The 22,944-nt window shown below is 53.4% G+C and overlaps 3 protein-coding genes across 4 annotated transcripts; 2 read left to right on the forward strand and 1 right to left on the reverse strand.

Annotated features, from left to right (window-relative positions):
* Positions 1-346: 346 nt before the first annotated feature.
* Positions 347-8,581, forward strand: CD68 (CD68 molecule). Its single transcript, XM_087947613.1, has 6 exons — positions 347-499; positions 822-1,421; positions 2,720-2,839; positions 6,367-6,438; positions 7,085-7,255; positions 7,783-8,581. The coding sequence occupies exons 1-6, from the start codon at positions 430-432 to the stop codon at positions 7,923-7,925; spliced, it is 1,176 nt and encodes a 391-aa protein (XP_087803739.1). The 5' UTR covers positions 347-429; the 3' UTR covers positions 7,926-8,581.
* A 1,691-nt stretch (positions 8,582-10,272) lies between these two features.
* Positions 10,273-13,778, reverse strand: LOC113429993 (uncharacterized). The gene has a single exon (XM_026692495.2). It carries the CDS (start codon positions 13,196-13,198, stop codon positions 12,317-12,319), a length of 882 nt encoding a protein of 293 aa, XP_026548280.2. The 5' UTR covers positions 13,199-13,778; the 3' UTR covers positions 10,273-12,316.
* On the forward strand, positions 13,621-21,107 carry MPDU1 (mannose-P-dolichol utilization defect 1). 2 transcript variants are annotated; one of them, XM_087947620.1, is made up of 7 exons: positions 13,621-13,931; positions 14,313-14,378; positions 14,857-14,989; positions 15,854-15,939; positions 16,347-16,465; positions 18,414-18,524; positions 20,665-21,107. In XM_087947620.1, exons 1-7 carry the CDS (start codon positions 13,838-13,840, stop codon positions 20,779-20,781), a joined length of 726 nt encoding a protein of 241 aa, XP_087803746.1. In that variant the 5' UTR covers positions 13,621-13,837; the 3' UTR covers positions 20,782-21,107. The 2 variants fall into 2 exon arrangements, with proteins under 2 accessions (XP_087803746.1, XP_087803745.1); XM_087947619.1 differs by lacking the exon at positions 15,854-15,939 and having other exon boundaries at positions 13,778-13,931.
* The last annotated feature ends 1,837 nt before the right edge of the window (positions 21,108-22,944 follow it).

A 22,944-nucleotide genomic window follows, 5' to 3' on the forward strand; every position in this document is an offset into this window, starting at 1 on the left:
CTTGGAGGCTGTTGAGTTCAACTCTAGGTGGAGGCTGATATTTCAAAAAGAACTCTCCTGCTGAAGCAGCGGGTTGGACTAGATGGCCTCCGAGGGGCTCCCTCATACTGTTACGCATGGACAACGGGGGTGGGGTGGGATTCCCCACCTCGCTTTGAGCCCACGGGAGGGGGAGGGACAGGCAGGAAATGTGGCCTTCCCCGCCAGGTGGGCCCGGTCCACACATGGGGCGCCACGGCCACAAACCCACAGCCGGGGTTTCCATTGCTTTGCAAGAGGGGAGAAGGCCCCCCCGGTCCCTCTGCTTCCTTCCTCCTCCTCCCCCCACTGACTCAGCCTCTGTCAAGTGTCACTTCCTTCCTCTTCTTCTCCTCCTCCTCCTCCTCCGTCTCCTTCCTCTTCTTTTCTTCTTCCAGCCCTGCGAGGAAGATGAGGATGGCCAGGCTCTCCGTGGCTCCCGTCCTGTGGATGGCCGGCTGGTGCCTGCTCGTGGCAGCAGGTTGGTGGTGGTGGGGAGTGGGGGGGCGGCTGGGAGGGGGGTATCTCCCGGAGAGTGGGGAAGGGGGGGCGCCTGCAGGGAGGGAGGGAGGGGAGGGCAATCCAGGCTTGTTGTATCCCCCCCCACACACACACCCCAAACTGTCAGAAGGGAGGTGTGCTTGTAGGAGGCCGAAGGGAGAAGGAATTGGGGAGGGGGCTTGAGGTTGGGAGAGAGAGAGAGAGAGAGGTGCTGGTGGGGGGCAGCCTTAAGCAGCTCTGGAGCCAGATGGGCCCCTCCAGCTGCCGCCCCACCAGTAATGACCGACTGGTTCCTCGTGCAGGTCGTTCTTCGGAACCGGGAGATCCCGAGAACTGCCCCGCCGGGAATTGCCCCCCAGCCACCAAGTCGGCCACCCTGTTGCCCTCCTTCACCGAGACCCAGAAGCCCCCACCCACCCCTCCCCAAAAGCACACCACCACCCACCACCACCGACGGCACACGACGGCCAACCACACCACCACCCACCGCCCGCACCCCCACACCACCACCACCACCAAGGCGGCTCCCACCACCACCACCAAGGCGGCTCCCACCACCACCACCAAGGCGGCTCCCACCACCACCACCAAGGCGGCTCCCACCACCACCACCAAGGCGGCTCCCACCACCACCACCAAGGCGGCTCCCACCACCACCACCAAGGCGGCTCCCACCACCACCACCACGGCCCCCAGAACCACACCACCGGCCACCACACGCTCGCCCCGGCCAACCACACCACCGCGGCCGTCAGCCCACCACCGCTGCCCCGCCATGGCCCACCCAGCCGCCGGCCGTGCCAGTGGGCAATTACACCATCCAGCAGGGCGCCGCCGTCTGCCTGCGGGCAGAAATGGGGTTGCAGCTGCGGATCCGGTACTGGGACAAAGCCAAGCGGCAGGTGAGCGCCGGGAAAGGGGAGGGGGAGAGAGAGACCCTAGGATCCATCCGTCGTCGGAAGAGAGCTGGATAGGGGACCTTGGGAGGTCCTCTAGTCCAGCCCCGTTCTTCTTCTTCTTCATGGGTTTCATTGGGGGGAGGGCAGGCGGGGGCCCCGAGGAGCTCTGCAGAGGGAAAGGGGGAAGGGGAGCAGCCCCCTTTAATCAGAGGGGAACTGGGGGGGCGTCTTCTACGAGGTGGGAGGAAGGGGCTTTGCAAGCCATTTCTCTCCTTCTCCCCTTCCTTCCTTCTCCCCTTTCCTTCTTCCTTTGTTCTCCTTCCTTTCCTTTCCTTCCTTCTCTCCTTCATTCCTTCCTTCTCTTCCTTTCCTTCCTTCCTCCTTCTTTACTTTCCTTCCTTCCTTCTCTTCTTCCTTCCTTCCTTCTCCCTTTCCTCTCCTTCCTTCTCTTCTTCCTTCCTTCCTTCCCCTTCCTTCCTTTACTTTCCTTCCTTCCTTCTCTTCTTCCTTCCTTCCTTCTCTTCTTCATTCCTTCCTTCTCCCCTTCCTTCCTTTCCTTCCTTTGTTCTCCTTCCTTTCCTTTCCTTCCTTCTCTCCTTCATTCCTTCCTTCCTCCCTCCCTTTCTTTACTTTCCTTCCTTCTCTCCTTCATTCCTTCCTTCCCTCCCTCCCTTTCTTTACTTTCCTTCCTTCCTTCTCTACTTCCTTTCTTCCTTCTCCCTTTCCTTCCTTCCCTTTCTTCCCTCTTTCCTTCCCTTTCCTTCTCTTCTTCATTCCTTCCTTCCTTCCCTCCCTTCCTTCACTTTCCTTCCTTCCTTCTTCATTCCTTCCTTCTCCCCTTCCTTCCTTCACTTTCCTTCCTTTACTTTCCTTCCTTCCTTCCTTCTCCCTTCCCTTCCTTCCTTTCCTTCCTTCCCTCCATCCCTCCCTCCTTCACTTTCCTTCCTTCCTTCTCTTCTTCATTCCTTTCCTTCCTTCCTTCCTTCCCTCCTTCCTTCACTTTCCTTCCTTCTCTTCTTCATTCCTTCCTTCTCCCTTCCCTTCCTTCCTTCCCTCCCTCCTTCCTTCCTTTACTTTCCTTCCTTCTCTTCTTCATTCCTTTCCTTCCTTCCTTCCTTCCTTCCTTCCTTCCTTCCTTCCTTCCCTCCTTCCTTTCCTTTCCTTTCCTTTCCTTTCCTTTCCTTTCCTTTCCTTTCCTTTCCTTTCGTTTCCTTTCCTTTCCTTTCCTTTCCCTTCCCTTCCCTTCCTTTCCCTTCCCTTCCCTTCCTTTCCCTTCCCCTTCCCTTCCTTCATTTTCCCAGGTCTGGGGAGCCTTTGCGGTGCAGCCCAAACACACCAACTTCTCCGGGACCTGTTCCAACAAGACGGCCACCTTGAAACTACAATTCCCAGAGGGCTTCATTCTCTTCACTTTCCAAAAGGTGCAGCGGGGGTGTCGGGGCGGTGGGAAGGACGGGGGTGGGCAGGGGGAAGCGGCATTCATTTCAGGAAACACCCCCCTCTCCCCTGGGGCAAAGGTTCGGCCCACGCACGGAGGTTAAGGGGGCTTTAAGGAGTGCGGAATTACAGGCTTGGGAGGGACCCTAGAGGTCTTCTAGTCCAACCCCTGCTCCAGCAAGACAGCCTCACAGAATCACAGAGTGGGAAGGGACCCTGGAGGTCTTCTAGTCCAACCCCCCCCCCTCCAACAAGACAGCCTGACAGAATCACAGAGTTAGAAGGGGTAAAATTTATCCATGTAGGTTTAATGCACCATAATTTATGTATTAAACTTACATTGGGGTGTAACTTACGAGGGTGATATTAACAAGGTTTGTTTCCAGTGTGTATGAATGGAGTATTTTCGAATGTTCTGCCAGTTATGTTTTCCTGGCCGACGGGTTTCTTTGAAAATATAATAATTTGCCTGCAATATTCTCCGATCGGCCACCCCCGCTCCCCAGCCATGACTCACTGGGCCCTTCCCAGCTGGGACCCTCCCCCTCCCTCCCCTTCTGGTCAGACTGGGGTGACTCACTGGTCCTGACTGGGAGTGGCTCGAAATCTGGTCAGCTCTGGCGGCATCACATGCCAAGGAAAATAAACTCCATTTTTTTTTCTTCTTCTTCTCAAGCTTGGCAGCTTGGGACTACAACTCCCAGAGCCCCAGCCAGGAAGCAATTAATCCAGGCTGCGCAGAAACACAAGGCTGCACCGCCTATATGGCCCGCGGGAACCGTCCCCGCCCACTCACTCCTTACCCAGTAAACTTTTCTGCTAAATTGCTATTTTTCCTTTTTCCAACCGTCAGCTGTTCTGCTGTGCCAGGAGATTTAGAATTAGCTAAGAAGCAGGAAACGGTTGGATTTCTTGCTTTCTAGCTAGTCTTTAGATCTTCGGCTCTGCTTTTAAGCACAGCCGAACCTCCCCTAGGACTGAAGGTGCTCTTATTCAGTGCAGACTCACAGCAAGCAAATTTTATGTAACAGACTGAGCTAGCCGATGGCAGATAGATAGATCACTGAATAGGTCTGTGAGCAACTCAATCTGCCTGCCTGCTTTGCCTGACTTTGGGTAAAAGTTTGCCCAAAGTCTTTTTTTTTTAATAAAAGATTCAATATTCACACGCATGGTGTGCTGCGAGTTAATTTTGTGAGTGACAGATTGAGCTAGCCGATGGCATATAGATAGATCTCTGAATGTGATTCTGTGAGCAACTCAATCTGCCTGCTGATTTTTGGGTAAAAGTTGCTCTTTTTTATAAAAAATAATAATCAATATTTATATAAATACACTGCTCAAAAAAATAAAGGGAACACAAAAATAAGACATCCTAGATCTGAATGAATGAAATATTCTTATTAAATACTTTGTTCATTACATAGTTGAATGTGCTGACAACAAAATCACACAAAAATTATCAATGGAAATCAAATTTAGCAACCCATGGAGGTCTGGATTTGGAGTTACACTCAAAATTAAAGTGGAAAAAAACACTACAGGCTGATCCAACTTTGATGTAATATCCTTAAAGCAAGTCAAAATGAGGCTCAGTCGTGTGTGTGTGGCCTCCACGTGCCTGTATGACCTCCCTACAACGCCTGGGCATGCTCCTGATGAGGTGGCGGATGGTCTCCTGAGGGATCTCCTCCCACACCTGGACTAAAGCATCCCCCAACTCCTGGACCGTCTGTGGTACAACGTGGCCTTGGTGGATGGAGCGAGACATGATGTCCCAGATGTGCTCAATTGAATTCAGGTCTGGGGAATGGACGGGCCAGTCCATAGCATCAATGCCTTCGTCTTGCAGGAACTGCTGACACACTCCAGCCACATGAGGTCTAGCATTGTCGTGCATTAGGAGGAACCCGGGGCCAAGCGCACCAGCATATGGTCCTCACAAGGGGTCTGAGGATCTCATCTCGGGACCTAATGGCAGTCAGGCTACCTCTGGCGAGCACATGGAGGGCTGTGCGGCCCCCTAAAGAAATGCCACCCCACACCATTACTGACCCACTGCCAAACCGGTCATGCTGGAGGATGTTGCAGGCAGCAGAATGTTCTCCATGGCGTCTCCAGACCCTGTCACGTCTGTCACATGTGCTCAGTGTGAACCTGCTTTCATCTGTGAAGAGCACAGGGCGCCAGTGGCGAAGTTGCCAATCTTGCTGTTCTCTGGCAAATGCCAAATGTCCTGCACGGTGTTGGGCTGTAAGCACAACCCCCACCTATGGACGTTGGGCCCTCATACCACCCTCATGGAGTCTGTTTCTGACCGTTTGAGCAGCTACATGCATATTTGTGGCCCGTTGGAGGTCATTTTGCAGGGCTCTGGCAGTGCTCCTCCCTCTCCGTCCTTGCACAAAGGCGGAGGTAGCGAGTCCTGATGCTGGGTTGTTGCCCTCCTACGGCCTCCTCCACGTCTCCTGATGTACTGGCCTGTCTCCTGGTAGCGCCTCCATGCTCTGGACACTACGCTGACAGACACAGCAAACCTTCTTGCCACAGCTCGCATTGATGTGCCATCCTGGATGAGCTGCACTACCTGAGCCACTTGTGTGGGTTGTAGACTCCGTCTCATGCTACCACTAGAGTGAAAGCGCCGCCAGCATTCAAAAGTGACCAAACCATCAGCCAGAAAGCATAGGAACTGAGAAGTGGTCTGTGGTCACCACCTGCAGAACCACTCCTTTATTGGGGATGTCTTGCTAACTGCCTCTGCTTTCCACCTGTTGTCTATTCCATTTGCACAACAGCATGTGAAATTGATTGTCAATCAGTGTTGCTACCTAAGTGGACAGTTTGATTTCACAGAAGTGTGATTGACTCGGAGTTACATTGTGTTGTTTAAGCCAGGGATCCCCAACCTTTTCGGCCGTGCCCGGTTCCGACATCAGCTGGCGCGCTGCCCGGTGGTCCAGCGTCAACTGGCGCCCGCCATCTTTTTATGGCGAAAAGGCGCTTCCGGTGGCGTCACCGGGCGCTGTTTATCATAAAAGATAAGCGGCGCCACGCTTCTGGTGAGCTTTTCGGGTAGAAATGGCTTTCTACCCGGAAAAGCTCACCGAGCGCTCGCGCGCCATCTTTATGACGAAACAGCGCTTCGGTGAGCTTTCTACCCGGAAAAGCTCACCAGAAGCGCTTTTTACCAAAAAAGATGGCGGCGCCCAGCAACCAGCGGCCCGGTAAGGGTTGTTCCGCTGCCCGGTACGGTCCGCGGACGGCGATTGGGGACCCCTGGTTTAAGCGTTCCCTTTATGTTTTTGAGCAGTGTATTTATAATGTTTACATACACGCCGTGCCCAGCCAGTCACATGACCACCAAGCCACACCCACAAATTAGGCCACGGCCACAGAACCGGTTAGTGGTCCCTGGGATTTAAAATTATGGGTTGGGTGGTCCCTGAGGTCCAAAACGTTGTTCTAGGGGAAGGAAATAAAACCCAATTTTCTCCCTCTCTTTTCTCAGAACGAAACGGAAAAGGAAGCGTACCTGATCCAGGTGCAAGCCAATCTCACCTACCAGTTCCCCAGGCGACAGGTGAGCAGTGTGGGGAGGGCTTGGCGGGGTGGATTCAGGGTGGGCTTCGAAAATTTTAGCAAGGGTTCTCGGCCACCTGCACCATGGCGGCTGGGAGGGGAGCATTTCGCCCTTCCTCGGGCCTCTGGGAAGCCGGAACAGCCATCCCAGACTCCCGAGGCTCTCCGGAGGCTGGAAACGGTTGCCAACAGGAAGGGCGGGGGGAGAGAAAGAGCGGCACGGCGTCTTGGAAACCAAAAGCGCATTCCATCCAGAGGGCGTTTTTTTTTTCCCCCTCAAAGAGAGTTTCTATGCGGCCAAAGTTTCTGCCGGTGCAAAATTCTAATTGGAGAATATGATGGAGGACTCTGGGCTATGGAGGTGTCCCATTGGAGAATATGGATTAGGATACACCCAGGAGGGTGTGGGAGAGAAAACCAGGGTTAAGGGGGACAAGGAATGATGTATCTCAGAGTCGGCTGCACCCAGGTGCATGCCGGGCATCTTCACTCCCAATAAATCTTCTTTTAAGGTTGGAAAATCTGGCTAGAGACTCATGATTTAAATGGGGGGGATGTAACTACCGGCGTCCTGGATTTATTTTTGTCCAATCTCCTGCCCTGATACCCAACGTGGGGGCCCTTCCTCCACGGTTTTGTCTCCGCAGAAGCGACCACCTTCAGGGCCAACAACGCCTCCCTCAGGGAGTTCGCGGCCCCCCTGGGCAAATCCTACCAGTGCCGTAACCGCAGCCTGGGCCTGAGTGAGACTTTCCGGCTGACGGCACTAAGCGAGCGCATCCAGGCCTTTGAGCTGCAAGACGGGAAGTTCGGGGAAGGTAAGCGGCTGCCTCTCGGCTGGGCGGGGAAAGGATCCTTCCTAGCTCCCATCTCATGGAACGGAGGCAGGGTGGATATGGTGGGTAGGGTGGGGGTCTCCAACCTTGCCCCCTTTAAAGACGGGTGGACTTCAACTCCCAGAATTCCCCAGTAGGGTGACTTTCTTAGTAGACGGTGGGAATGCAGTTTAGCTGCAATAAACACTGACTTCGGCAAAGCGAAGAAATAAGCCCTGCTGGCTGGGGGGCTGTGGGAGTTTGGAGACCCCTGCCACAGAGCACGACAGGATGGGAAGGGGACCCTTGGAGGTCTTCTATTCTAACCCCCTGCCCTTCCCCCTTTCTTTACCCCAAATTTTTTTTTTGGGGGGGGGGGTTCACAACTGTCGAGGAGGAAGCACCCATTCTTACCCCCTTCCACTATTATTCCTCAACTAGGGGACCAACCGGCCCCCTCCCCCTTTCTCCCCATGACCCGAAATGCCTCGCTCTGCCCAAGCCTCACTTTCCTCCTCCTGCCTTTCCAGCGGAGCTCTGCCCCGAGCAGCAGAAGCGCTCCGTCGTTCTTCCCATCGTGGTGGGCGTCGTGCTCGGCCTCCTCATCCTCATCGTCCTCGTGGCCTTCGCCGTGGGACGGTGGCGAGGCCGCACGTGGTACGAGTCCCTCTAAGACCTCCCCCCACTTTCCGTGAGACGCAGCTGGACCAGCCGACGGGAGACCTGGTCTTTTGACACCGACGGACGGAAACGGATGAGAAGAGAGGGGGAAAAAATGCCAGCTGCTAATCCCCTACCCTTCCTTGGACTGCCATTTTGAGGACTGCACTTTTTGGGGGGGATTAGCTTTTTTTTTTTTTTTAAAGAAAATATTCTTGCTTATGGGGGCGGGCAGGAGGGGAGAATGAGAGGCAGGGGTGTTAAAGAAGCACAGATGGCCATACAGGTAGGCCTCGGCTTATAACAGTTCACTTAGCGGCCAAGGTTTGCAAGGGCACTTTAACAAAAAGTGACATCAACTCGTAACGTTATCTGTAGGGTCTTTTGAATGGCCAACCGAAAGGGAGGGAAGGGGGGAGCAGTGGGGCAGCTTGGAAACCGAAAGCGCGTTCCATCAATGGCTTTTTCAAAGATAGTAACTTAGGGGACTGAAGTTTCTGCCCCGAGCAAAAAATCTAATTGGAGAACATGATGGATGACTCTGGGCTATGGAGGTGTCCCATTGGAGAATATGATTTATGACACAGGGTGACCATGAATTATAGGTCTCAGAGTCGGCTGCACCCAGGCAGTGCCGGTATGTTAACTCCCAATAAATCCTTTTTGGAAGTTTGGCTCGTAGACTCATGATTTAAATGGGGATAAGGGCCTGGGAATTGCTAAACAATAGCGGCGATTCCATTAACGACGGAGGGGGGGCCCTGAAAGGTTGTAAAAATGAGGCCAGCTTCCCTGGACACCCGTCTCGCTTAGCAATGGGAATGTTTTCCTCCCAGGAGGAAAAATGGTGAAAAGGGATAATGTGTGGTGCTTCGCCGGCAGCCGCTGCGGACGGCTGAGGTCTCGCGGAGAGCGAGGACTCAGATGAGGGGCCTGCAGGTGAGGCAGGGATGGGGCCAGGTCCATCAGGGAGTGAGGCTGGCAGCAGTGAGGAAGGGCGTGCCCAGGGCTCCTCGAAGGAAAGAGCACGGGCGACTCGGGAGTAAGGCTGCAAGGTAATGGCCCCTCCCTCAAGGGATAAAAGCCAGCCTGAGAAACCGGAGTCCTTTGCAGGAAGCAAAGAAGTTCTTGCCCTTCGAGCCTTGTGGAAGTTCGGAATATCTGAGTTGGTGTTTGGAGACTCTTCGATTTATTGTTGAGGGACTTTATCTGGTGTTCTTGGCAGCCTTGCAAAAATTTGGCAAGGCTCTTTCTTAGTTGGAAGCAGCCTTTTATCTTTGAAGGAACGGGATTCGCAAAGAATCCTGAAAAGGTTTTGCTGTTACCTCTGCCTCATGTTGGTTTCCTTGGAACAAGGTTTGGGTCAGAACAGGAAAATTAATAATAATAATAATAATAATAATAATAATAATAATAATAATAATAATAATAATAATAAGAAGAAGAAGAAGAAGAAGAAGAAGAAGAAGAAGAAAGAAGAAGAAGAAGAAGAAGAAGAAGAAGAAGAAGAAGAAGAAGAAGAAAAATAATAATAATAATAATAATAATAATAATAAAGAGGAATGAGCAATTGGAAGGGGACAGTCGTTGTCATGCCCCTGGTGGAGACTGACTCTGAGGGAGAGGAACAGCCGACAGGGAGTGGAAGTGTGGCTGTCTGGGGGTTGTGGAGGAGGCTGGGGAAGGGCAGAGGCCGGCTGGGCAGTCAGAGGAGGACCCAGGCCCATCCCCTATTAATCTTAGGGCATGCAGGGAGGAGAGGAGAAAGGAGAAACATGAATGGCGTGGGCTACAGGGGAGGAAAGGGCCTTGATCCCCTTCATGGGCTGCAGCTGTGACAACTGAGTAAGAGTTTGGACCTGCGTATTGGCGAGCGCTGGAAACAAAGCGTGTAAATATCTCTAGTTTATGATTCCTGAGTTTGGCATCCTTCCCAGTGTGTGTTATCTGCGGACGTCCTCCAGCCCTTATCTTGCCTGGTTTGTGTTGCATTTTTTCCTCCTTCTTGTAACTGTTTGTGGGGGAGTTTTTTGTCTTCTGTCAAGGATATTCGGAGCTCGGAAGCAAACTGAAGAAATAAAAGGGGCTTCACCTGTTTTCTGTGACTGTGTGTTTGTTTTGTATCCCACCCTGGGTCATCACAGTCGTGAGCGGGCTTGCCTGCCTCCCAGGTTTCCACGCAGCTGACCAGGGGATATTTTCAAATTCGACGTCAGGTGGGTGCAGTTCTCTCCGGAGTAAAGAGTAAGGAACCTTGTAGTTGGGAAGGAGGGAAGGGAGGGTTTGCTTTGACCCATGAGAATAAAATCTGAACTTTCCCACTCTGTGCCCAGCAAATCAGGTCATTAAAGGCCTGGGCGTCTCTTTTAATGTCCTGCCTTTATTTTCATTTTTTCATTGGCGTTTCACGTCTTTTGTTTCCTGCCTTGGGAGGGTCTCTTCCGCAACAGCGGCCGCTAAACAAGTGGCTGGAAGTCAAGGACCAGCTGGATGGGCTCAGAGCCCTCTGTATTGCATTTTCTGTTCGTCGTAAAGCTTCGTTTCCGAGACCTTCGGCCGAGTTCCTGTTTTGTGCGCTCTGGCGGAGACAGTCCCCTCCCCACCACATGTGTCTGGACTGCTTGTGCTTTGGCAACCACACTGGTGTGTGTGTGTGTGTGTAAAGATATTTCTACCACTTCCTGGTCCCCACACTCAGCTCCACTGAAAGATTGAAAGGGGGGGCATTGCACACTGCAGAAAAGTTGAGACACATCCTGAGCAAAACTCCTGAGGTTTATTGAAGGTGTGTGTGTGTGTGTGTGTGTGTGTTCTTCCCTTCTTCCCAGATGATAAACCTGGGAAGGACCCCTTTCAAGGGGAGAGGGTCTTACACTTACACGCACACACACACCAGTTCACGTTGCGCAACTCGGAATCCATTTTTAGGAGCTGCGGAGGCTGGGTCAGTCCCAAGGATAACAAAATAAGAGTTGGAAGGGACCTTGGGAGGATGGGAATCTTCTAGTCCAGAGGTCGCCAACCGGTGGGTCGGGGACCACTGGGGGTCCGTGAGAAAATTTGGGTGGTCCGCAGAGAAATGTCACACACACCACAAAAGCAATTAATCCAGGCTGCATGGGAACACAAGGCTTGCATCACGCACAACACGAGGCAGTGAGGAGAGGGGGAATAGGGTGGAGGGGGGGAACTTGCCCCACGTGCCTGGCCTGGCCACCGGCCTGCTTCTTTCCTCTTCTGCTTTTGGCTGCACGCAAGGAAAGCAGCCAGAGTCTTTCTTTCTCTCCCCCAAACTCCGCCAGAAATGAGTCTTTGGGACCCTGCAAGGCCTCCTGCTCCAAGAGGCTGCGCCGGCATGACAAGTCTCATTTCTGGTGGAGTTTGGGGGGGAGAAAAAGAAAGACTTCTGCGGCTTCTGTTGTTTTCTTTGCATGCAGCCAAAAGTCTCTCCTCTCTCTGTCTCCCCCTGAGAACAGAGCTGGAGACGGTATCCTGCGATCCCAAATAAAGAACGATCGATCGGTAGGAAAATAGGGTGGGGGATTTTCCTGCAGACTTTTTGGGGGCGGGATTTTCCCAGGCTCTCCGGTCCGCGGGATTTAAAATGATGAGTTGGGTGGTCCCTGAGGTCCAAAAGGTTGGCGACCCCTGGTCTAGTCCAACCCCCTGCTTGGGCAGGAAAGCCCTAGATCATTCCAGACAAAGGGGCTCAAGTAGACTTGACAACTTCTGGGAGATGAAGTCCAGAAGTCTTAAAAAGTTGAAAAACTGGGAAACTCTGCATATCATCCCAGACAAGGGGGCTGTCCAATCTCTTCTTAGAAACTTCCGGCCTTGGAGCCCCCACAACTTTTGGTGGCAAGCAGTTCCACGGGTGAATTGTTCTCGCTGTCAGGAAGTCTCTCCTTTTTTCTAAGTTGCATCTCTCCTTGATGAGTTTCCATCCGTTGCTTCTTGTCCTGCCTTTGGGGGCTTTGGAGAATACAGATAGTCCTCAACTTACAACAGTTCATTAGTGACCGTTGAAATGGCCCTGAAAATGTGGCTTAGGAGCATTTGTCACATTTCCGTGGTCACGTCATCAAAATTCAGACACTGGATGGCGACTGAGTTCACACTTACGACGATTGCAAACGTCCCAGGGTCGTGTTTTTTGCAACCTTCTGACAAGTAAAGCCAATGGGGGAAACCAGGTTCATTTAACGACCGTGTTACAAACCTAACAACTGCAGGGATTCACTTAAGCACTGTGGCAAGAAAGGTCGTAAAACGAGGCAAGATTCACTTCTGAGTTCGCAGCAGAAATTTGGGGCTCAGGATTACTTGTAATAGGATGAGCCCCTTTTTACTCTTTGCCTCTCCCTGCGACCCGTCCCTCCCCTTCAGCTCCCTCCCCACTCCCACTCAGAGCCCCCTCAGCCCCGAAGCCAGGGCATCTCGGATCTCTACCGCTTCAGCATCCTCTTCCTCCCCTTCCTCCCCAGGCTGCTCCTCCCGTGGCTCATCCTCCTCTTCCTCCATCCAGCAGGCCTGGAAGGCGTCTCCGCGGGCCTCGCAGATGTTGTGCAGGGTGCAGCAGGCGGCGATGAGGGTGGGCAAGAAGGAGACGTCGGTGTCGTTCCGCTTGGTCAAGCAACGCCAGCGCCCACGCAGGCGCCCGAAGGCCACCGCCAGCACCGTCCGGGCGGCGTCGGCGTACTCGTTGAAGCGTTGCTGGCTGGCGCTCAGAGCCGCTGCCCTGTAGGGTCGCATCAGCCAAGGCAGGAACGGGTACGAGCAGCCACCCAGCAGATAGATGGGCACTTGCACCCGCTGACATCTCGGGACCCTCCGGGAAGAGTTCGCCCGCTGAGCTTGCTGGTAGAGGTCGGAGGCGCCTAGCACTTGGGTGTCCGTCACTCGTCCTGGGCACCCGACGTTGATATCCCAGAAGCAGCCGCGGGAGTCCACGGCGGCCTGCACCACCACCGAGTGCCACCCGCGGCGGTTGTAGTAGCCTGCAGCGTTCTCGTTGGGGGCCCGGATGGGCACATGTAGGGAGCCCAGCACCCCGGCCAACTGGGGCAGGGGGAATCCGTTGCTGGCGGCCACTTGGGCCGGGTCAGGCGGGCGGACGTAGAGCGGGGTGAGGATGCCCACCACGGCCTCGCAGACATCGCGCAGGATCTTGCAGACGGTGGAGCGGGAGACGCCGAAGAGCTGCTCCACCGCCCGGTACTCGGTGCAGGCGCCCAGGCGCCAGAGGGTCATGGCCAGCCGGACGTCGGCCGGAATGGCCCGGCGCATGTTGGTGTCCCGGCGTTGGATGGCATTGCGGAGGTGGGCGCAGAGGTAGTCGAAGGTGCCCGGCGAGACGCGGAAGTTCTCGGCCCACTCCCAGGCGCTGAAGGCCTTGACCCGCACGATCTCCCAGAAGGCCGAGCTGCGGCATTTGCTCCACAGGCGCCGTTCCCGCAGCAGCCGGGGCAGGGTGGCCCCACCACGCCAGCCTCCAATGGGTCCCAGGCCGGGCGGGCGGTGCTCCCGGGCCAGCAGGCGGCAGAGCCACAGCAGGGCGAAACGTTGGCGGGAGCGGGCCTGGGCCCGGCGGTGGCGGGCTGCCCGTTGGCGGCGGTTCGCCTCGCTGAGGTGCCAGCCCGCTGCAGCCGCAGGGCGTGGAGCAGGCACAGGGCCACGGTGCCCCGACAGAGGGCGGGCAGCAGCCGGCCGTCCTCCTCAGGCAGGGGACAAGATGGCGCCTGAGGAACGGCGGCCATTTTGGCCCTCGGCCGCGCGCGGCGGACCCGGGGGAACCAAACAGCCTCGTGCAGGCGCGCCTCAGCCCAGCCAGAGAGAGATGGACTGAAAAGCGCATGCGCAGTGATGGAAGCGGAAGTCTGGGCCGCCTGAAGCCCCGCCTCCTCCTCCTCCTCCTCCTCCCACGAAATGGCGGCCTCGGCGCTGAAGGTCGCCCTGGTGCCCTACATTCTCCCCGAGCGCTGCTACGAGGAGCTCGTCGTCAACCTCAACCTCCTGCACGGTGAGGCCGGCCCTCCCTTGGAGGGGGTGGTGGGGTGAGGAGGAGGAGGCCGTCGCGCGGCGCCCCGCCGTCGTCGTGGCAACGCGCCCGGGCCGGAAGGGCGGCCATCTTGGAGAAGGGCGGCAGCGCGGTTTCTTCCTATAGGGGAGGGAGCGGGGTGTGAGGGCGGCGGCGCCATGTTGGAGGTGGGCGGAAGGAGGCCGCTGTCGTTCGCAGGGCTGGGAGATTGGGGGTCTTTCCTCCATTTTGGGGGCAGGCAGGGTCCTCGCCCCCTCCCACCGCAGGGCCTTGGCGGCCTTGACGGCAGCCGCGATGGGGGCCTCCTCGGAGGTCGTGGGGGGCGCCGGTGGGACCCTCTCCTCTCTCTTCCTCCCCCCGCAGTACCCTGCCTGAAGGCCCTCCTCAGCAAAACGCTCGGATTCGGCGTGGTGGCCGGTTCCCTCGTGGGTAAGAGGACCCCCACCCCAAACAATCCCTCCCCCAGCCCCAAAGGCACATCAACCCGGCAGAGAAGCCTCCGTGGGCACCACAATCTCTCCCATAAAGAAGAAGACCCCCCAAAGGGAGGTTATTTTGGGGAGGGGTCATCTGTGACCCTCAGTGGTGCCCTGGGATGGGGTGGGGGGGGCACAGTGGAAGAATCCATGCACACACACACCCCTGCACCGAGAGAGTGGTGGCTGCTTTGGGCTCATGCCAACCCCTCCGGGCCTCCAGCATGGCCCCCCTTCTTTTCCCTCTCCCCCCACCCCAATCTACCTGCCCCCTCCCCTCGATTCCCTGGTCCCGAAGGGGCAGAGGCTGGCATGTCAGGTGGCAGAGCAGCCCCTTTACCCCAGAGGTTTGGTGGGGGTCACAGACGAAGAAGAGGTGGATGCGACCCTCCTCCGGTCTGCTGTCTGCCCCCCACCCCCGCTTTCCGCAGTCAAGATGCCCCAGATCCTGAAGATCCTGGCGGCCAAGAGCGCGGAGGGCCTGAGCTTCAACGCCATCCTGCTGGAGCTGGTGGCCATCAGTGGCACCATGGCCTACAGCATCGCCCACAGCTTCCCCTTCAGGTAGAGCTGCTTTGGGGGGCAGGTGTGTGTGTGTCACAGACCTTCCTGGATGGGGCTACTGGGCTCTGTAGTTGAACAGCAATGGAGGGAAGGCAGCTTCTGAGCGTTACTTTATACAGTTTGGTCTAGTCTAGGGGTTGAGGGGGTGGCCTGGGAACAAGGAGACAGGGAGTTCTAGTCCCGCCTTAGGCATGAAAGCCGGCTGGGTGACTTTGGGCCAATCACCAGGAGAATGGGAGTTCTAGTCCCGCCTTAGGCATTAAAGCTGGCTGGGTGACTTTGGGTCAATCACCAGGAGACTGGGAGTTCTAGTCCCGCCTTAGTCACGAAAGCCGGCTGGGTGACTTTGGGCCAATCACCAGGAGAATGGGAGTTCTAGTCCCGCCTTAGGCATGAAATCCAGTGGGTGACTTTGGGCCAATCACCAAGAGAATGGGAATTCTAGTCCCGCCTTAGGCACAAAAGCCAGCTGGGAGACCTTGGTCCAATCACCAGGAGAATGGGAGTTCTAGTCCCGCCTTAGGCATGAAAGCCAGCTGGGTGACTTTGGGCCAATCACCAGGAGACTGGGAGTTCTAGTCCCGCCTTAGGCATGAAAGCCAGCTGGGTGACTTTGGGCCAATCACCAAGAGACTGGGAGTTCTAGTCCCGCCTTAGGGAAGGGATTTGAAGGTGGGAATACACTTTTACGGCAAGGAGGAAGGAAACGCTGTAGGCCAGGCAGATCTCACCGCCCTGCCCCGAGTAGGTGGGTGGCTGGGTGGGTCTGGATAGCAAGGGCTGCCAGTCCTTCTGCCCTTCCCGTTGGTCAGAGCACCTACCCCTCCCCTTGCCCTCTTTTCTCTCCCCCCACTCCCCCCACAGCGCCTGGGGAGAAGCCTTCTTCATCATGTTGCAGACGGTCTCCATCGGCTTCATGGTGCAGCATTTTGGGGGCCAGACCAGGCGGGGTAAGTCGGCGAGGAAACAGGGTGGAGGGCAGCTGGGGGGTTAGAGAGGGGCACGCCGGAAGTGCTTTGTGGTGGTGGTGGGGAGATCTCTTTGGGGAGGAAAACCAATTTTTACAGTTTTTTTCTGCTCCAGAATTCTGTCTCCTCGGTGGTTGTTTTTTTTTTAATCTTGAAGAGGTTTCGCTTCTCATCCCAAAGAGGCTTCATCCATTCTCAGGTCCAGTTCTGCAGAAGCAAAGAAGCTCCTTGGCAGAGGAGAAGCGAAAGCTCTTTGTGAAAAAGCACCTTAGGCACATGCCTCTCTGGTGCCCCACCGTCCTTGTGCCTGGTGTTGGGGAGGGGGGCGAGGCAGGGAATGAGGGTGGAGGACCGGAAGCGTCACGTTACAACCCCCCTTCTCTGTGCAGGCCTGGCCTTCCTCTTCACCTACTTCGCCCTCCTGGCTCTCCTGCTCTCTCCGCTCACCCCATCCGTGGTTGTGACTACCCTCCAGGTGTCCAACATGCCCACTGCCACCACCAGCAGGGTAAGTGGGAGACACACACACACACACACACACACACACCGAGATCATGGGAGGAGGGAGGGCTTTCTTGAGAAGGCTAGCTTGCCTGGCGGAGCTCCCGTCCCGAGGACCGGCCCATAGATTTCCACTGCTTTCCTCTCCTCTGCAGTTTGTTCATCAGGCACTGGAACCCACTGTTCCTCCTCTTCCTCCTCAGCCCCTTCCAGACCTGGGGGTTGTTGACTCTCCATCAGAGGGCTGATGGCCGGCCCAGGCGCTTCCTCTGTGTGTGTGTGTGTGTGTCTCTCTCTCTCTCTCTGCCAGTTCCATTCCCATCCTGAGGACCAGCCTCTAGATTTCCACTACTCTCCTCTCCTTTGCCTTCTGTGCATCAGGCAATGGCGCCAGCTGTTCCTCCTCTTCCTCCTCAGCCCCTTCAGACCTGAGAGGCTGCTGACACTCCATCAGAGGGCTGATGGCTGGCCCAGGCGCCTCCTCTGTGTGTGTGTGTGTGTCTCTCTCTCTCTCTCTCTGCCAGTTCCATTCCCTCTTCCCAACCTGAGGATCGGCCCATAGATTTCCACTGCTCTCCTCTCCTCTGCCTTCTGCACGTTAGGCAATGGAGCCAGCTTTTCCTCCTCTTCCTCCTCAGCCCCCTCCAGACCTGGGGGCTGTTGACTCTCCATCAGAGGACTGATGGCCGGCCCAGGCGCTTCCTCTGTGTGTGTGTGTGTGTGTGTGTGTGTCTGTCTGTCTGTCTGTCTGTCTGTCTCTGCAGGTTCCATTCTCTCTTCCCCGTGGAGCTCTCATCCAAAGGACCGGCTATTAGGAGTTGATGGTCACCTAACAGTTGGGTTGGAAAATATATAAGCCAGGCTGGACATTTTAATACTGTCTCTTTAAGGGAATGCTAAAATTGTAATTGGGTGTGGTTCCTCAAACGGCCCTAAGATGGAGCCAGAAACCTGGGTTGTTCTGTTGTCGCTGTGAGTTGCTTGTTGCTAGATGTTCGCTGTTTTTGGTTCCCGCATTTTTTCCTATTGACTCTTGTTGATCATCGTTCTTCTTGGATTGCTGTGAGTCTATTTACTGAACTGTTTATGATAATGGACTTTTGATATTTGGATTATCCCAGGACTGAAAAATGACTGCTATAACCGTGTATGACTTGGACTGTTTGTTGGACTTTGCTTAACCGTTTACTGGATGTAAAAACCTACATTTTACTATTCAGTGTATCTGTGTGCTGGTCGTGTGTTATTCAACAGTACTCTAGCTACATCTCCCTGTGTGCACTCATTCTCCTAACGGGGAATTACCTCAACACCGGCCCATAGATTTCCACTGCTCTCCTCTCCTCTGCTTTCTGCACGTCAGGCAATGGAGCCAGCTTTTCCTCCTCTTCCTCCTCAGCCATCTCCAGACCTGGGAGGCTGTTCACTCTCCATCGGAGGGCTGACAGACGGCCCAGGCTCTGCCCCTCTGTCTCTTTCTCTGCCAGCTCCATTCCCTCTTCCCCCGTGGAGCTTCCGTCCCGAGGACCGGCCCATAGATTTCCACTGCTTTCCTCTCCTCTGCAGTTTGCGCATCAGGCACTGGAACCAACTGTTCCTCCTCGTCCTCATCAGCCCCCTCCAGACCTGGGAGGCTGTTGACTGTCCATCAGAAGGCATATGGTCGGCCCAGGCGCCTCCTCTGTGTGTGTGTGTCCATTCCCTTTTCCCGTCCCGAGGATCGGCCCATAGATTTCCACTGCTCTCCTCTCCTCTGCCTTCTGCACGTCAGGCAATGGAGCCAGCTTTTCCTTCTCTTCCTCCTCAGCCCCTTCCAGACCTGGGAGGCTGTTGACTCTCCATCGGAGGGCTGACAAACAGCCTGGACTCTCCCCCCTCGAGCCCCTCACATTGGCCAGCTGGCCCTGGCATCCTGCACTGCCCCCCCTCACGAGGGTGATTCCTCTCTCCCACAGCTCCTGCAAGCAGCCACCAACTACCGCAACGGCCACACCGGCCAGCTGTCAGCCATCACAACCTTCCTGCTCTTCGCCGGGTCCCTGGCACGAATCTTCACGTCCATCGAGGTAAGGGCTGGGAGGGGGGGGGCGTTATTAAGTGAGCCACACAGTCGTTAAGTGAATCTGGTCCCGCCTTAGACATGCCCCAATCCTCGCTTGGTGACTGTCCAGCCGGCATCCTGGCAAGGAAGGGCCCCTTAGAGCAAGTCAGGTGAGCCAACCTCGGCCTTCTCTCTCCCCCAAGGGAAGTGTCAGGTGGGTGGACCTTCAACTCCCAGAATCCCCCCAGACATCTGTGGGGACCGGAAAAGGTGCTTGCCCAACAGAGCAAGTGGACTTTTTTTTTTTTTTCCTTTCTTCCTTTTGGGGGGGAAAAAGCACCTTTGAGATAACCGTGTCCTGCATGATTGAGAAGCCCCATAGACCACCTGGCCAGGGCTGGGTTTCTCTACCGGGGCAACTTTCCGGGCACCTGGGCTTCACCTCCCAGGATCCCCTAGCCAGAGTTTCCTCATATAGGGCAACTTTTAAGACGGCTGGGCTTCAACTCCCAGAAGATTCCCCAGCCAGCTATGTCCGCATGTCTTCAAAGTAGCCATAGTTGAGAAAACACTGGGCCAGGGGATAGAACAGAATTAGAATTAGAACGAGAACGAGAATGAGAATAGTATAGAATATAGAAGAGAATATAGTATAGTATAGTATAGTATAGTATAGGATAGGATAGGATAGGATAGGATAGGATAGGATAGAATAGAATAGAATAGAATAGAATAGAATAGAATAGAATAGAATAGAATAGAATAGAATAGAATAGAATAGAATAGAATAGAATAGAATAGAATAGAATAGAATAGAATAGAATAGAATAGGAATAGAATAGGAATAGAATAGAATAGAATACAGAATAAAATAGAATTAGAATAATAGAATAGAATTATGGAATGAAGAATAGAATATTGGAATAGAGTACAATAGAATAGTAGAATAGAGAATAGAATGGAATATAGAATAGAACAGAGAATAGAATAGAATAAAATAGAATAGAATAGAATTATGGAATGAAGAATAGAATAAAATATTGGAATAGAATAATAGAATAGAATAGAAGAATAGAATAGGAATAGAATAGAATAGAGAATAGAGTAGATCAGAATATAGAATAGAATAGAATAATAGAACAGAATAGAATAGTAGAATAGAATAGAATAATAGAATAAAATATAGAATAGAATAGAAGAATAAAATAAAATATAGAATAGAAAGAATAGAGAATAGAGTAGAATAGAATAGAATATAGAGTAGAATAGAAGAACAGAACAATAGAATAATAGAACAGAATAGAATAATAAAATAGAGAATAGAATAGAATAGAATAATAGAATAGAATAGAATAGAATAGAATAGAATAGAATAATAAAATAGGATATAGAATAGAATAGAGAATAGAATAGAGAACAGGATAGAATAGAATAATAGAATAGAATATAGAATCGAATAGGAGAATAGAACAGAATAGAATAGAAGAATATAATAGAATATAGAATAGAACAGAGAAGGAGAGAGAAGGAAAGAGAAAAGAATAGAATAGAAAATATGGAATGAAGAATAGGATGAGATGGGATGGGATGGAATTGAAATAGAATAGAATTCTTTATTGGCCAAGTGTGGACTTTGTCTTGGTGCAAATGTTCTCAGTGCACATAAAACAAAAGAGACATTCGTCAAGAGTCGAGAATCATAAGGTACGACACTTAATCATAGTCCTAGGGTACAATAAGCCATCAAATCATACCAGGAAACAGTCCATATAAATCATAAGGACACAAGCGACAAAGTTACAGTCATGCAGTCACAAGTGGGAGGGGATGGGTGATAAGGAGTGATGAGAAGGTTAATAGTAATAGTAGTGCAGACTTTGTAATTAGTTGGGCAGTGTTGAGGGAATTACTTGTTTAGCAGAGTGATGGCGTTTGGGGGGAAAACTCCCTTGTGTCTAGTTGTTCTGGTGTGCAGAGCTCTATAGTGTTGTTTTGAGGATGGGAGTCGAAACAGTTTGTGTCCGGGATGTGAGGGAGTCTGTAGATATTTTCCCAGCCTCCTTTTTGACTCGGTGTGCAGGATGCAGGTCCTCCGTGGAAGGCAGGCGGGTAGCCGTTGTTCTTTCCTGCAGTCCTACTTTACTCTCCCTTTGGCTTCTTCCCAGGAGACCGGAGACCTGCTGATGGTGCTGACCTACGTGGTCTCCCTGGCTTGCCACAGCCTCATCCTGGCACAGGTGCTCTACTACTGGAAGGCCACGGACCGTCTCAAGAAAGAGTAACCAGGTTGCTGCTGCTACTGACGCTACTGCTGCCCCCCTTGCCAGGGGGCTCGAGGCCCGGAGAACAACCTCAAGGACGGCGGCTTTTCACACACCGTCGCCCCCCCCCTCTCTCTCTGTCCTCCCTGCACTCTTTGAGACCAGGGGAAGTGGCTGAGCCACCCAGGGGCCAGTGAGGCTGCCACCAGACTGCTGCGTTCTTTTTATTTGGGGTGTAAGGTGGGGTCTGTGTGGATGGGGAGGTGGGGAAGGGTCTTTCCTTGCTTAACCTACTCCCCCCACCCCTTTTTTGGGGGGTGGAAACAAAGAGAGAAGCTGCAGAACAGGACAAGGTTGCGTTGCGTGGTTTTTTTTCTCCCTCTCTCCTCCACTTTGCAAAAAAAAAAAAAAAATACAACGCTGCCCTCCCACCCAGCCCTCCCACCACACACACAACACCCCCTCCTCCCAATGCCCTGGGGGGGTCTGTTGCAGCCTAATTGGGGAGGGGGTGATTAGGGCCAAGAAGCGGCCCCCTCCCCATTTCCAGGGGAGTCAGGAGGAGGAAAAGTTTGGCTTCATGGGGGGGGGGAGTGTGTGTGTGCATGTGTGTTTGTGTGCGTGTCATGACTTCTCTCCCCCCCCACCAGCAAATGGGGGTGCAGGGGGAGGAAAAGTTGAGACTAAGAGCAGCCCCCTCCCCTTTTCTCCTAACCTTTTTCCTAGCGGTCAATCGCTTACAAGATAATAGGTCTAAGTATAAACACAGTTATGAATACATGAAATGGGTACATATAAGAAAAATAAATAAAAGGAACAATAGGACAGGGATGGTAGGCACGTTGGTGCGCTTATGCACACCCCCTACAGACCTCTTAGGAAAGGGGTGAGGTCCATAGTAGACAGTCTAAGGTTAAAGTTTTTGGGGTTTGGGGAAGAAACTACAGAGTCGGGTAGAGTATTCCAGACATTGACCACTCTATTGCTGAAGTCGTATTTCCTGCAATCAAGTTTGGTGCGATTAACCTTGAGTTTGTATCTATTGTGTGCTCTTGTGTTGTTATGGTTGAAGCTGAAGTATTCATTCACGGGTAGGACATTGCAATGTATGATTTTATATACCATGCTTAAATCAGACCGAAGACGGCGTAATTCAAGGTTTTCTAGGTCTAGAATTTCGAGTCTGGTGGTGGCATAAGGTCTTCTGCAACAAGTAGAGGAGTGGAGAACTCTGTTCTTGTGAAATATTTCTGGACTTTCTCAATTGTGCTAATATCAGATACGTAATGTGGGTTCCAGACTGATGAGCTGTATTCGAGTATTGGTCTAGCAAATGTTTTGTATGCTCTAGTTAGTAGTGTGATATTACCAGAGAAAAAGCTACATAAGATTAGGTTAACAACTCTTAATGCCTTTTTGGCTCTGTAGTTACAGTGGGCTCCAGCACTTAGATCATTAGAGGTGAGTATTCCAAGGTCCTTGACAGAGTTTGGATCATCAACAAGGTCTTGACTATTCAGCCTGTATTTTATTTTCTGATTGTTTTTTTTTTTCAATGCCCACACCATCATCCCACCCTCACAGGCCACTGTCTGGAATTCCTGCCCCCACCCACCCCATTTCTTTTAGGTCCCCATTTGGGTGGGGTGGGGGGTGGCAGGAGAGGGGCAGCATTGCACCCCTCTTCAAACTAGGGTGCACGGTTTTCCTTTCCTCCATCCTGCTTGGGCTTTTTTTTAAAAAAAAAATTTTTGGCGTGGGTTGGAATCATCCCGAAATGGCGGCTGGCAGCCGGGAATCGCGCCCTGCCTCTCCGGGCTAGAGGTAGGCCAAGGGGGCAGCCGGGGGCTGGCATCGGAGGCCCCCTCAGCCTTGCAAGTCCATCCATAGCCAGCGTGCCTGGGAAGCTCCCCACCGAGAGGCGGCGTCCAGCTTCCTTGGCATCGTGGCAACGGCCGGCGGGTTCGGGCGTGCCCGTGAGAGCAGGCTGACGGCAAAGAGAAAAAGGAGGGAAGGGAGTATTTTGGAGAGATTGCAGAGGAAGAGAGTAAAAGTTACCCGCTTGGGTGGGGGGTTGGACTAGATGACCTCCAAGGTCCCTTCCAACTCTGATTATCTCTGTTAAAGGTGTCACAGCCTGAATTTGGCAAGGCAAGAGCAGGACTGGACTGCCGTCAAGTCAGA

Source organism: Notechis scutatus, chromosome Z, assembly GCF_049901735.1.
Source record: "Notechis scutatus isolate UNSWTSFEM ecotype Mainland chromosome Z, rNotScu1.2, whole genome shotgun sequence".
In the NCBI taxonomy this organism is placed as follows: Eukaryota; Metazoa; Chordata; class Lepidosauria; order Squamata; family Elapidae; genus Notechis; species Notechis scutatus.

Bases quoted from the DNA above. Each gene is read 5' to 3' on its own strand.
- CD68 (XM_087947613.1), top strand. From the start codon at position 430: ATGAGGATGGCCAGGCTCTCCGTGGCTCCCGTCCTGTGGATGGCCGGC. The intron at 1,422-2,719 runs GTGAGCGCCGGG...TCATTTTCCCAG, and splicing joins GGGACAAAGCCAAGCGGCAG to GTCTGGGGAGCCTTTGCGGT. The intron at 7,256-7,782 runs GTAAGCGGCTGC...CTGCCTTTCCAG, and splicing joins AGACGGGAAGTTCGGGGAAG to CGGAGCTCTGCCCCGAGCAG.
- LOC113429993 (XM_026692495.2), bottom strand. From the start codon at position 13,198: ATGCGCCGGGCCATTCCGGCCGACGTCCGGCTGGCCATGACCCTCTGG.
- MPDU1 (XM_087947619.1), top strand. From the start codon at position 13,838: ATGGCGGCCTCGGCGCTGAAGGTCGCCCTGGTGCCCTACATTCTCCCC. The intron at 13,932-14,312 runs GTGAGGCCGGCC...CTCCCCCCGCAG, and splicing joins CAACCTCAACCTCCTGCACG to TACCCTGCCTGAAGGCCCTC. The intron at 16,466-18,413 runs GTAAGTGGGAGA...TCTCTCCCACAG, and splicing joins CCACTGCCACCACCAGCAGG to CTCCTGCAAGCAGCCACCAA.